The sequence below is a fragment of the Sinocyclocheilus anshuiensis genome, unplaced genomic scaffold (assembly GCF_001515605.1).
Source record: "Sinocyclocheilus anshuiensis isolate Anshui unplaced genomic scaffold, SAMN03320099.WGS_v1.1 scaffold60, whole genome shotgun sequence".
Lineage (NCBI taxonomy): Eukaryota > Metazoa > Chordata > Actinopteri > Cypriniformes > Cyprinidae > Sinocyclocheilus > Sinocyclocheilus anshuiensis.
Window position 1 is genome coordinate 647,926 of NW_015554068.1, and position 15,315 is coordinate 663,240.

A 15,315-nucleotide genomic window follows, 5' to 3' on the forward strand; every position below is an offset into this window, starting at 1 on the left:
CACGTTGGAAAACATGATCAGTTTAAGTCTTTGTCAAGAAGCACCTGGATGATTCCCATCGGAACACAGGTCCCATTATTTACAGTATGAAACCAAAAAATGGTTCAATAGATTGCTGAGGTTATTTTTTTCTTTTTTTGAATAAATAATTTGAATGCTGATGAATGTTCTTATTTGAAAACGTCAAATGTCAAATTTGTTTAAAAATCTAGTCTGACCATTGTACATTAATCAGAAGCTGAAAAGTTACATTCAGAATAATTAAAACATAATAATAATAATAATAATAATAATAATAACAACAACACATATAGTTTAAGCACAATAATAATACATATAGTATATAGCCACACACTAAGTGCACACTTAAATTATGCAAATCCACGACACATATTAAATATGTTAAAAGCAGACATTTTTGTGTGCTGTTGGTTTATTAAGGACAAAATCTTTCTGCTAAAAATGAACAAAACCATAATACACAAACTAAAATTTCGTTCTTATATACAGTACATATTAATTGAAAAGTAATATGTTGTTGCATAGTAGTGATCACTGTCTAATTTCACCAAGAATTACTGTCATTTTACACGTCAGCTGGTGCCGATGAGGAAATGGATGTAATGAGTTTACTGTAGATTCATAAATGCCTCAATATTTCTCAGTCATTCTCAATGATTACTGGATTGTTTTATCTGGGTTAATGTCGCCCTCTAGTGGGCAGTTTATGCATAACTGTATTCTACAGTGATTCAATATTAATCTCAGTCATTTGTGATTTACCTTTAGTCTTTAGTGTAATGCAAAAGAAATTAATATTATTGTAATATGGTATTATTAAAATACTAGTATTTTAGTAATATCAATACAATAAAATATTAATTTAAATATATAATTTTATTTCTACAAAAAATAATCAGTCGCCCTCTAGTGGGCAGTTTATGCATAACTGTATTCTACAGTGATTCAATATTAATCTCAGTCATTTGTGATTTACCTTTAGTCTTTAGTGTAATGCAAAAGAAATTAATATTATTGTAATATGGTATTATTAAAATACTAGTATTTTAGTAATATCAATACAATAAAATATTAATTTAAATATATAATTTTATTTCTACAAAAAAAATCATTAAATTATTATTTTTGTTTTTATTTATCCAAGTATAGTAAATGTGTATGTCCCTAACATTATTTTGAATGGGCTATATACAAAAAAATAATAATAATAAACAAGAAATTAAATGAAACAAATTGAAATTCTGTGCTGTTTTTTGTTTGTTTATTTTTCTAAAATATTTCATATATTTTTAGATCACGCAGAACTTTCTGTTCAACCATGTCACGCTGAGAGAGACTGCAAATATTAAAAAATATTTAGTTTAAAAATAGTAGTTTTTTTTTTTGTATAAAATTACAAAATAAAAGTTTGGTCTTTATGAAATGAAATCATTTTGATATGCTTTTTTTTTAGGTAAGGCACTGAATTGTAAAATAATAATAATAATACATTAATAAAATAAAAAATATACATTTTTATCTCAAAATTCTGACTTTTTTCTTGCAATTCTGAAAAGTCAAGTCAGCTTTATTTATACAGCACTTTTAACATCAAAGCAGCTTTACAGAATTAAACAGGAAAACAGTGTGTCAATAATGCAAAGGACAATAGTAAATAGACAAAAGTCAGAAATATTAAATAAAAAGTCACAGTTACCTATTTTATTTTTTCATTGTGGCAGAAAGAAAAAATAACAATTGCGAGAAAAAAAGTCAGAGCTGCAAGACACATGTAATGAGACGTAATGGGGTTATGTATTGTCCCAATTATAATTTATATTAATGCAGCCCTGGTACTTTGGGCATAAGGTTGTATAATATGATTTTTTTTTTTTTTTAAAGTAGCAGTAATCCTATAAAGTTTATTCTGTGCTGTTTTTTGTTTGTTTGTTTTTCTAAAATATTTCATATATTTTTAGATCACGCAGAACTTTCTGTTCAACCATGTCACGCTGAGAGAGATTGCAAATATTAAAAAATATTTAGTTTAAAAATAGTTTTTTTTTTTGTATAAAATTACAAAATAAAAGTTTGGTCTTTATGAAATGAAATCATTTTGATATGCTTTTTTTTTAGGTAAGGCACTGAATTGTAAAATAATAATAATAATACATTAATAAAATAAAAAATATACATTTTTATCTCAAAATTCTGACTTTTTTCTTGCAATTCTGAAAAGTCAAGTCAGCTTTATTTATACAGCACTTTTAACATCAAAGCAGCTTTACAGAATTAAACAGGAAAACAGTGTGTCAATAATGCAAAGGACAATAGTAAATAGACAAAAGTCAGAAATATTAAATAAAAAGTCACAGTTACCTATTTTATTTTTTCATTGTGGCAGAAAGAAAAAATAACAATTGCGAGAAAAAAAGTCAGAGCTGCAAGACACATGTAATGAGACGTAATGGGGTTATGTATTGTCCCAATTATAATTTATATTAATGCAGCCCTGGTACTTTGGGCATAAGGTTGTATAATATGATTTTTTTTTTTTTTTTTTTTAAAGTAGCAGTAATCCTATAAAGTTTAAGACAAAACAAAAAAAAAAACAAAACAAAAAAAGAAATAAATCCTAAAGCTTTCTAACACAAACAGCCTAAGCGTCATTTCAAAAATACATAAGTAATAATATTCTATTTTATTAAATAATCAATCAGCAACAAATCTATATTGTCCTAAACTAATTGCATTAATCTCTTTATTAATATAAAAACATTATAACGCACATGAATGGATTTGGCCTTCCGTTCTTAACCCTAAAACATTTCATTTACTGGAACTTCCATAGGAAATATAGCAGAAACGTCCATTTATCAAAAGAGTCTTTGCCCTGATCAAAGCTCTACACAGAGCAGAGATGAAGACATCCAGAGATTCACCTCATTTATCCATCAGCCTCGCGCTTGCTTTTGTCATTCTGCTTGTTATGTTGGTCTTACCCACTCCTGATGTCTCCTCTCACTGCATTTATTTCTGTTGCTGCAGTGAATCCAGATGATGTCCACTTGTCACTGATCAGCTGGAGCTGCATTAACATCTGTCAGTGAGTCAAACCTAGACCGATCTCTCAAGATTTATTGAGTCAAATGATTCAGTATCAGCTTGCTCACCGACAACAGCACAAGCTAGTTGATGTCAAACCTACAAACAAGGAAAGAGCATTGTTACAAAATAAGCTTGCCATATATATATATATATATATATATATATATATATATAATGTAGGCAGTTATCGGCATAATTGGCCATTATTGCTATCACAACAACACAGTAAAGTAATTTTGTATTGATCATTGTGGTAAGAAATTAGAATAAGCAGAAAATTTTAGTGTACCAGTCACTGCATGATTTATACTGTATATTTGTTGCAAACAATGCTGTATCTTCAACTCCCTTGTACAGTAAGTAATGTGAAAGAGCTACCTGAATATAACACTTGTCCCTTATATAAAAATAAGCCCTGCTGCCAACCACCCTCTGCCTAGGTTCCTTTATCCCTTATACTCCAGCAGTCAAGACAACAATAACCACTTTTCTATATTTTACAACCCTGGATTTTCACTCGTAGCATTAGGTCATACACGAGTCACTACCTGGCGCAGTAAACAATGCAGCTATTGTAAATGTTGTCCCGGGGTTCAAGCCCTTTAAGGCATTTAAGCAAACATGAGAAAAGACATTACTAATTATTTAGCAAGCCTGTTCCTACCTAAAATCAATGACTAAAAAGGGCATTTTTGGCAATTCCAGGTATTTTTTTTTATTTACCTGTATAACTGTTATATCGCCACCTATAGCACATTCTCCATAAAAGTTGGCATGCTTCTTTAGAATCATATGCTGCATGTGCTCGCCTAGTTTCATGAAGTTTTGAGTTTAAGTTTAGGATTTATAGGTTTTGAAATTTAATAATTTGTCCTAAACGACCCTGTTATATCTAACCAAAGTTTAAAGATCAACCTTTCTGATAATTATTGACCTACAGAGCCCAGAGAATTGTACTTCAGTGCTTTCTGGAGGTTAAGCGAAAAAACAGAGACTAGTTTGCAAAAGTAGTGTTTTTTTTAACAATCTTGATTAATTAACAAAGATTTGATTGACATCAGTGGTTCCTGAGGCAAAGTTCTATCATATGACACACATAAACGCAATATTCAATCGTTTACACACTTGAAAAATGTGATGTCGCCCCCCAGTGGCTGATTTTTTTCAAATTTTTTTACAGACGTTTAGGGCCATGGGCCGAACACGCCAGCGAGTTTTGTTCCAATTGGCCTCTGTTAACCGTGTCTAATAGGTGCTCAGATTTCATTGGCCGATGGCAGCCATGATTTTTGAGATATGTGAATGTCCTCATAGACACTTATGGCACATTGGACAGAGACAATGCATGTGAATTTTCAAGTCAATCGGACAAACGGATGCAGTTATTGTCATTTTATATTTTTGTCCTGTTATAGCGCCACACAGTGGCCAGACTCTCATGTGACCTCAGATTGAGGTCTTACATATGCATATCGAGTTTGGTGTAAATATCTCATCCTGTTGAAAAATTATAGCTAATTCAATAAAAGTGGACCCGCCCCTTTCGAACGTTTTGGTGTCCCTTTGAGAAGGTGAATCGAAAACTAACGTTTTTTTTTTTTTGCTATTTATTGCTATTCACTCTCCAGAGAATTTTTCTGCACTGGTTTGGTTCTAATTCGAGTGAAGAACCTAGGACTAGTTCACAAAAGTAGGTTTTTAAAAAAATCGAAAATAGCCGAATATTTTGCCACTCCATTCCAGCGATATAAAGCCTCGTACACACCGGGACGATTATCGTGCGCGCTTATCGCCAACGTTTTTCGCCGCGTCTTTTGTGTTCATACCCAAGCGATTTTCTCTGGCGATGAGCAGAGTGAACGTGCAAATTCACTCCATGACATTAGATGGCGACATACCCCGGTGCACATCGAATCCTATTTGATCTGCAATTCCTCTCCATACCAACTCCCTCTTATCGAGATTTTTGTAGTCGCTGTCGCGTTTGTCATAAAGCCGTTTGTGTTCAGACACCAATGAGACCAGCAGCTCTACATTCATCTTGCCTCGATGCATCTTCTTGGTCTACTTACTTCCTCTTTGTTGTTAGGTATAAATGTGTGCTCGGCAAGACCATTTTGTGCTTGAGCGCCACCAAGTCGTGTTTTACTGTAACTTCAGCAGCTCCAGGCACGTGAACAAAAGCGCCAATCTCATTGGTCGGCCAGTTTTTAACGCGGCACATCAAACCAAAAAAACGAGCCCGAGGCATTTTTAAAAAAATGATGCTTTTACGCCTCGCGTTTTGCGCATCGGTGTGCACACTCACATTGGCGCCCTTTGTTTAGTCAAGAGGCGTTAAATGTCAGCGATAATCGCGCGTGATATTCGTCCCGGTGTGAACAAGCCTTAAAGCTGTATGCTTTATGCTGACCAATTGCTATTCACTAGTTACATATTATAATGACAATTTTTGAACCTGAACGTTCAAACCATGCAAGTCAATTCTTATACATATCGCGCGCGATATTCGTCCCGGTGTGAACAAGCCTTAAGACACTTGAGCCTGTGACTGACGGATTAGTAGTTATAAGCGTTTTCGTTCTTTTGATCGCCGTAGCGCCCCCGTCAGGCCGATTGGGGCGAGCCTTGGTGACGTTGTAGAAGGTGAGGGTACTACCATCCCTCAAAGTTTCAGGTCTCTACGCCTTACGGTTTGGACTGCCCGATCATTTTTATGTCAGAATGGTGATCTTTGAAAATCTTTACAATAGGGCTTCGGCGCTATGCACTTGAACCCCTAAAAAAGAAAAATATTTATTAATGTAAGCTTCATATAGTTTTAAAAAACTTAATATCATTTTGACAAAGACATGATGATATAATAAATAAACATTAATAATATAAAAAATATTTAAATTAATTTACATTTTATACATTTGTTTTTACAGACATTATTTTTTTTTATTTATACAATTTAAATAATGTATATATAGTTTAATTATGTTTACTGGTTGTACCACATGGAGAAATGTTAAAGAGCAATGAATCAGTTTATTTATTAATTTTCTTCCACTTAAGAAATAATTAGATTTTGCCAAAAATAATTAACCAGGGTTTCTTTATAATAATTTCATTCTTTTGATATCAAAATGAGGTTTAATTTATTAATTAAAACATGTTCAGCATAGAAGAGATGCATTTAAATCAGTCCTTTTAAAACAGTAAAGAAATACTGAAATAAAGAAATATTAATGAACAATGAATCAGTTTTGTTAAAAAAAACAAAACAAAACAAAAAACTTACAAAAATAAAAAAAAAATTTTGCCAAACTATTTAATCAGAGATTTTTTTCCCCAATAAGCCACTGACTAGATTATAATTTTGAATAAAATATAATACATAATATCCACCAATTACATTTACTTTGTGATTTTTAAAGTAATTGACTCATTGACTTGACTCAATATTTGACAAGGCAGTGAAAAGTTACATTTATATATAAAATCAGGGAAAAAAATTATAACTGAATGATACTTGATGAAAAACGTGATTAAGTCATGTGACAAAAATGTAGCATACTGCTGTATGCTAGATTTCAGTTCCAAACACCAAGTATGCTTCAGTCTAAAGTTTATTCTTTGATTACCTGCGTCAGTCTTCTGACTCAGTCCCTGTGGGATTGTCTACAGTTACGGGCGCCACCAGCCGCTCATACGACACCACCATCATGATCTGTCAATCACAGAGATGTCTCAGCGTGTTTTCATACTCTCATGTGTGGACTAGCTGCTCCAGACAGTCACACGTGTGCATCTGGACTCACGGTGAGTAGGGCGAGCAGACCCATCATCAGCCCCAGCATAATGTACAGGTTAAAGGTCAGACCGCCCGCCCAGAGAGGCCCGAGAATGGTGGCCAGTCCTCCGACAGAGCGCCGAATCCCCTGACTGAATCCTGAACACAAACTGGCCTGAACTTCGGCAAACACTGACTTGGAAACCAGAAAAACTAGAAACGTTTGGTGCTTTGTATGTTTCTTAACAAAGCCTCCCCTAAAAGTTAAAAAAGCCTGAGAGTTATTTTTGTGCAAAGGTGTGGTCACTAGGGAAGCTTGTTTCCACCACTGAATAAAAACGGTAAAAACTGTAACTTATCTCACAATTCTGACGCTTTTCTCACAATTACGAGTTTATATCTCACAATTCTGAGAAAAGTAAGAATTGCAGGATATAATCTCGCACTCTCGAGAAAGTCATAATTGCGAGAATAAAGTCAGAATTGCGAGATATTGACTTGAAATTGCAAGAAAAATGTCATAATTGGAAGAAAGTTAACATTTTGAGAAAATAGTCAGATTTGGGAGAGAAAAGAATTGCGAGAAAAAAGTCAGAATTGCGAGGAAGTAAGAATTGCGAGGAAAAAGTGAATTGTCAGAAAAATGTCATAATTGCGAGAAAAAGCCTGAATTTTGAGAAAATAGCAGAATTGTGAGAAAAAAGAATTGCGAGAAAAAAGTCAGAATTGCGTGAAAAAGTAAATTGTCAGAAAAAGTCAGAATTGCGACTTAAAAAATTAATTGCAAGAAAAAGTTAATTTTGAGAAAATTGTGAGAAAAAAGAATTGCAAGAAAAAGTCAGAATTTCGAGATATAAATTTGAAATTGCAAGAAAGTTAAAATTTTGAGAAAATAGTCAGAATTGTGAGAGAAAAGAATTGCGAGGAAAAAGTGAATTGTCAGAAAAATTTAATAATTGCGAAAAAAAGCCTGAACTTTGAGAAAATAGCAGAATTGTGAGAAAAAATTGCGAGAAAAAAGTCAGAATTGCGTGAAAAAAAGTCAATTGCGAGAAAAAGTGAATTTTGAGAAAATTGTGAGAAAAAAAGAATTGCAAGAAAGAAAGTGAATTGTCAGAAAAAGTCATAATTTCAAGATATAAACTTGCAATTGCAAGAAAAAGTCAGGATTGCGAGAAAAAATGAATTGTCAGAAAAAGTCAGAATTGCGAGATATATCACAATTCTGAGAGAGAAGCCAGTATTTTGAGGTATTAAGTCACTTTTAAATTTTTTATTCAGATTAGCGAAATTTTGTGGGCACATCCATGTGACCAACCCGTTGAACCCATTGCGAAATTTACATGGCGAATTCGTTCCAATTCGCTTGGATTTTCATTGACTAAATTTTGCCCCCTGAAAAAAGACGCTGAAGAATGGTAAATGTGAACGTGCCTCAAGTGTTCCGACTTGTTTTGAGGCACTTGGTAAGCAGCTACTATGTTCTTAGGACTAACCTTGCGTCTTCTCTGATGTAATTTTTGAGAAGAGAGACACCTGGGCGACTGCCACAAAAGGAAGGCCCAGGACCTGAAGGAAAACACCAATGATGAACTCCGCCAGCTGCCACGCAAATCCACCTGAACCAAAGAAACATTTGTGAGCCGTGAGGGATTTTAGAGCTTATGAGCACAACATCCACAGTTCTGTGTGTTCGTCTTACCCTGAGGATTGGCCAGGAAGATCAAGCACCAGACACAGGAGATATTGCAGAGGATGAGGCCGACGGCCAGCACCACTCGCTCCGCCACACGCTTGCTCAACCAGCGCACGAACAGGAAGCCAGCGATCACCTCGACGCCACACACACAGTACATGATGCTGTTCTCCAACTCGCCAAAGTTAAAGAACTTCTGCGTCAGAGGAGTCACCATAGTCTAGAGGAACGATATTATCAAACAAAATATTGCACTTAAGAAATAATTATTTGTCATATAAAGTAGTGCAAGTGATTTCCACCAGATATAAATGTAAATGCCTTTTATTCTCCAAAACAATTCCTGAATTTGAACTGAATAGAGAAATTGGATGCAGAATTGTAATTCAAATTTAAATTTAGGGAAGAAGAAACAAAAATTTAATAATTTAATCAATTTAAATGTTTTAAATCTTATCTATATGTAGTATTTTATTTAAATATGTTTCATTATATGTAATAAATTAACTTTAATTCTATGGAAAAACTCAAAACAAAGTGGCAGACTCTTTGTGGTGCTATATTGCATAAGTAACATTTGTTTTAAAGGCATGTTGACATTTTTCGGGTTTGCCGCAAAATGTCAAATCTGAATTAAATGATCAGAATCAGAATCTGAATTACAATTAATTTCATTTAAATAAAAAATCCTATCGTGAGTGGGCAATTCGAATTCTTGTTCAAAATCCTCTGTGAATGCAGCGATTGCAATTTAATTCAAATTCTAATTTAAATTAATTCAATTCCAGTTCAACATTTTGTGGAGCTTGTGGCAAAGTCAATTCAAATTCCAAATCAAATCAAATCAAATCAATTCAAAACCTAATTGTTTCGAATTCCAATTCAAAGTGTTATAGAATGTGTGGCAAATTTAAATTCAAATTCCAAATCAACCTTCTGTGAATTGTGTTTCAAATTCAAATTCCAAATCAAGCCAATTTCAGTTCCAATTTAAATTCCAATTCCAATTCAACATTCTGTGAAGTGTATGGCAAATTCAATTCAATTTCCACATCAAATCAAACCAATTCTAATTTAAGTTCAAATTCAAATCCATTTAAATTCCAATTCAGTCTTTTATGGAATGTGTGGCAAATTTAAATTCACATTCAAGTCCAAATCAATTCAAATTCCCATTCAACATTCTGTATAGTGCGGCAATTTCAAATCAAATCAAATCCAATTCCAATTCCAATTCAAATCCATTCAAATTCCAATCCAACATTCTGTGGAGTGTGTGAAAAATTTAGTTAAAATTTAATTCAAATCAAGTCAAAATTCAATTCAAATTCATCCAATTCAACATTTGTTGGCGAGTGTGGCCTATTCAATTTAAATTCCAACACATTAACTAACAGTGTCAATTATTAAATTCTTAATTTTACCAAACCTGCTACTTTAGGAGTGTGTGTTTGTGTGTGTGTCTGAAAGCAGAAACAATGAAACTCACAGATGGATTTTAAACCAAACTCATTCCCATAGAGAGTCTGAAATTTAGAGTACAATAACCTGTTTTTATTAGATCAGTCAGCAAACACTGAAATATGTCAAACTAGTTTTCCAGATTTGGTTTATATCAAGAGTGCTTCAAACTTATCTGAACATGTAGTGTGTGGTGTTCAACACTACCAAGCATCTTATAAATTAAGGTTTTAAGAAAAGTTATTTTGAGTAAAGCAGCTTTGAAAGTCTAACAACAAATTCTATGGCAATCCTATTAGTATACTAAGAAGTTGCATTGTTTACTTATAATATTGAATAAAAAAAAAATCAATCAAGTTTTAATAGCATAAAGGTGTTTTTAAATTTTAATCGACTCAACTGAAAATCACTTTCCATTCCAGAATTGTTAATACATTTTGAATAAGACACAAAATGTCCTATTTTCAGCTAACAAGGCTTCCTTAAAGAGGTCATATGACGTTGCTAAAAATAACATTATTTTGTGTATTTGGTGTGATGCAATGTGTTTACGTGGTTTAAGGTTAAAAAACTTATTATTTTCCACATACAGTACATTATTGTTTCTCCTCTATGCCCCGATTTTCTGAAATGCGTAGATTTTTACAAAGCTCATCGGTCTGAAAAAGCGAGGTGTGCTCTGATTGGCCAGCTATCCAGTGCGTTGTGATTGGCCGAACACCTCAAGCGTGTGACGGAAATGTTACGCCCCTCACCATATTTGGAAACACACAGCATCTCCACGACAACAATACTACAGCGAGAAAAAAAAGTTACGCCTTCTTTCTTTGCGTAAACATTTGGGCGGCGTTACACAAATCGTCCAACACAGTGATGTAGACATGTGGGGGCGTGTTTAAACAATACGTTTTAGGAGGGCGTGGACGAGTCTTAACTTTTATAAAGAATCTCTCTTTGGGATTGAGACTTTAGTCTTTGCAACTTTACAGATCTTATCTATTCACGAACAGCTTGTAACACTCCAAAGACAAAGGAAAGCTTGAAATCGCATCATATGACCCCTTTTCTAGTCAACATTTTCTTTGAATTCCTGTTATTCTGATTTTGAAAGTCCGTGATTTTGCTCTCACCCCTGCTGGCACTGAAGTTCTTGAAAGGACTGGAGTTGACCTCCTCAGGGGGAAGTGAAGGCAGAGGGGAAACATGGGTCACGTCTCCGTTGGCCACTGAAGAGGCTCTGGACTGGACGCTGGTGACCGTCCCGTATGAGCCAGTGAGCTCGTTGGGCCCAACCAAAGGTTTTCCCTCTTCTTCTTCCTCCTGTTCCACCTCCTCCCGCTCCACTCCGTTCCTCTGACGCGTTTCGTCTTGAGGAGTGAAGTCCCAGTACATGAACAGGACTACAAACTGAAGGAGGATCCACAGCAGGCACATGAAGAGCTGAAACACAACAAATATATTTGTTTATTGTACGTTTCCAGATGCTTCAAACAACGTCGACAGGAAAATCTTCAGGATCTTACCCCAGGGGAAGTGTATTTGTTCACTGTAAAAGGTCCGATCTGGAAGTTACAGAGTCTGAGAAAGAGATTGAATGCAGGACCTAGAAGTACAAGTATGAACTAAATACAGAGAATTAAATATGTATGTAATATGTAAATTAAATATGTCATATAATTGTAATTAATAAATATATAATCATTCAATTGTATTTTAAAAGTATTATAATAAATATTCAAATTTAACTTTTTAAGTTGTATGTTGAGTAAAACATTTGCTGAATATAAACAGGCATCGAATACTGAAATGCTGAAATGCGCAATTCTAATTTTCATGTATGGTCTGCTAATTTATTTTTACTGACCAATGAGCAGCCCTGCTTGACGGCAGGCCATAACCGCAGCGAAAACAGTCGAACGGTCCTCAGGGGCTGTATTTCTAGTCAAGAAGCCAAAGATCGATGATCCAGCGCCAGTGCCAATACCTAGAGCATTAGAAACTGGTTAAATCACTAAAGCATTAAAATAGACATAACCTTAAAGAATTAGACTGAAACGTCACCTGCAACTAGACGACTGCAGAGCAATAACCATCTGGAGTATCCCATAAAATACATGAAGTTACCTAAAAACAGACAGAAAGAGATGTTACCCACGAGCCACCAACATTGCAAGTGTTGTCTTCATTTAAAGGAGTAATTCATACATTTCTTCATCAGATTTGGAGAAATGTAGCATTACATCACTTGCTCACCAATGGATCCTCTGCAGTGAATGGGTGCCGTCAGAATGAGAGTTAAAAGCATCTTAATGATGGATTTGTTTTTTATAAACACGCAGCTTTTGGCTTCACAAGATGTTAACTGGTGGACTGGAGTGCTGTGGATTATTGTGATGTTTTTATCAGCTGTTTGGACTCTCATTCTGACGGCACCCATCCACTGCAGAGCAGCCATTGGCGAGACAGTGATGTAATGCTACATTTCTCCAAATCTGATGAAGAAACAAACTCCTCTTGGATGGACTGAGGGTGAGCACATTTTCATTTTTGGGTGAACTGTTCCTTTAAGTGTAAACTTACCAACCATCTCAAAGACATTGGCGAACAGGATGATTTTCTTGGTGGAGAGTGTGCGATCTGACCAGAAGCCAAACAAAGGACCAGCGAGAAGCCCGCTGAAGCTGAACGCTGATAGGCTGAGACCAAGAAAGTACGGTGCGGCATTTAACGTCTGCAGATACCTCCATATTGTGGGCAAAATCACAGCTGAAATGAAAACAGACATACATATGGGCACATCTGATCTGGTATTTTAACTATTAACTTGAAGGCTAGTTAGATTAGTAACTAATGGCAGTTCATTAACAGAAACTCTGTGACTTACTGATCTGAACAAATCTTAAGAATCTCTGAACACAAAGAGCGATTCTGGGACAGGCATGTCGGAAAATTTCTCATATATAAGATAGGTTTTATTACAAACAAGTAACAATTCAATCACTGTTATTAGTAACATCCCGTTATACATTTGTGATGAATGTGACACAGTCTCTTTGTTATTATTGAGGGGTTATTTACATCAAGAATTATCTTGACTACTGAAATATCTAGCTACAGTATTACTACTTAATGTTCCATTATTCTTTGTTTTATATACATTCATATGGAGTCCAAATAAAATAATAAACTAATAACAAAAAATATACCAGTAGCTTAAAGTATTGCGAAGAGTGTTAAATTAACGATGGTAATTGTAATCCACATCCATTCAAATTCGAGTTCAACATTCTGTAGACTGTGGGGTCGATTTGATTCAAATTCTAGTTCAAATCAAATTTCAATGCAACATTTTGCGGAGCTTGTGGTAAGTTCCAAATTAAATTAAATTCCAAATGAATTTAAAGTCCAATTAAACATTTAGTGGAACGTGTGGCAACTTCTAATTCAGATCAATTCACATCCAAATCAGTTCAAATTCCAATTCAACATAATGTGAAGTGAGACAAATTTCATTCAAATTCCAATTCAAATAAAATAAAAATCAATTCAATATCCAATTAAATAGTCTGTTGAGTGTGTGGTTAACTGAATTCAAATTCCAGTTCAAATCCATTCAAATTCAAATCAATTCATTAAGAATTTTCCTGACTACTGAAACTTTGACCATATTATTTATTATTTTATATGTTTATATATGCATTTTTTATTTGATATAAGAAATGCATAATACTAATACTAATACTAATAATAATAATGCACACACAAAAAAACACCTACATTTAATGATGTAATGCCAAACTGCTTATGTAAATACTAGTATGTTAAAATAATTGTACTATGGTAATAGCGTCTGACACTATCAATATACAATTCATATTACACTATGGGTACTGGTTATCACCAATAGTGTAATATACAAATGTAAACTATTGTCCACAACACTATGCCGGACTCACCGTACTCAATGCCGCTCAGTAAGAAGATCAGTCCTATAGTGAAGAAGGTCAGTCTCCTCTTGCGTCTATAGTCCATCTTACTCTCTGTTTGATATGTATGACTTTTCAGAGATTTTGACCCATATTATCGCGGCACGTAATGATCAGGACACTGCGACCAATTACTGCAGCGCTCTCAGTGCTCTCTACAGCACTGCATACTACACAAGCGCGCTCTAAAAACACAGTCCTGTTTAAAACAATAGGTGCATTACTTGAACGCCGTGATTTTGACGGCCGCAGTGAAGCACGCACTCTCTGGCGTCACTACCGGTTGCCGCTACGCTGATCGCCTTCACCTTGGTATTAAAAGTTCGACTAAATTATCAAGAAAATTATTTAAACTACGCACAACCGATAACAGGATTTTCATATATATTTTTTTAAATATAATGAACATAACCATGACATGAAAGATTAACCGCACACCATGTCTCCTACTCAGCTGTTAAACAATTATGACCGCAAATTCAATCATTTTGACTATCTGCTAAACTGATATTCAATGTGCTGTACTAAAAATATTTGGAAATACTTTTTTTTCAACGCATGCACTTGTAATGTACCCTCTCACTCGAAATCTGCAAAATCAAAAATCCCAAGCCCTAACATTACATAAAATCAATTGTTGACTGCTAAATTGATCAATTTATCAAAACCCCAGACTTAGACCAGTAACATCTCTTTCTGTCTGTTTTTAGGTAACTTCATGTATTTTATGGGATACTCCAAATGGTTATTGCTCTGCAGTCGTCTAGTTACAGGTGACGTTTCAGTCCAATTCTGTAAGGTTATGTCTATTTTAATGCTTTAGTGATTTAACCAGTTTCTAATGCTCTAGGTATTGGCACTGGCGCTGGATCATCGATCTTTTTTTTTTAAATTGGATTATGTTTGGATATGTTTTACAGTTGGATTATGAAAGTTATTATAATTAATTACACACAATTATACAAAAGTAAAAGTGTAAATTGTTTGATTTTAAGCCATTCTTTCTGTTTTACAATGACAGTTACAAATGTGTATGTATTTATTGCTGTAAAATGACAAATATGGGGTTTACAATGGGGTTTCCACATTTAATGATGATCAAATATCCGCGGAAGCCTGTTTCTGCCACTGATTAAGAACAATTAAAATGGTAATTAGGACTTATCTCTTGACCTTTTTTTTTTCTTGCAATTGCGAATTTACATCTCTCAATTCTGACGACTTTCCTGAGAATTGTGAGATATAAACGTGCAATTGCTAATTATAAAGTCCATTTTGGGGGGGGG

At 34.3% G+C, this 15,315-nt stretch overlaps 1 protein-coding gene across 1 annotated transcript; it reads right to left on the reverse strand.

Annotated features, from left to right (window-relative positions):
- Positions 1-2,405: 2,405 nt before the first annotated feature.
- Positions 2,406-14,329, reverse strand: LOC107668664 (major facilitator superfamily domain-containing protein 8-like). Its single transcript, XM_016460622.1, is given in 12 exon segments — positions 2,406-3,204; positions 6,738-6,823; positions 6,915-7,045; positions 8,383-8,505; positions 8,589-8,802; positions 11,174-11,224; positions 11,226-11,483; positions 11,567-11,646; positions 11,908-12,027; positions 12,105-12,167; positions 12,624-12,809; positions 14,000-14,329. Coding segments are annotated over 11 exon segments (1,383 nt in total). The 5' UTR covers positions 14,076-14,329; the 3' UTR covers positions 2,406-3,204; positions 6,738-6,742.
- Positions 14,330-15,315: the final 986 nt, after the last annotated feature.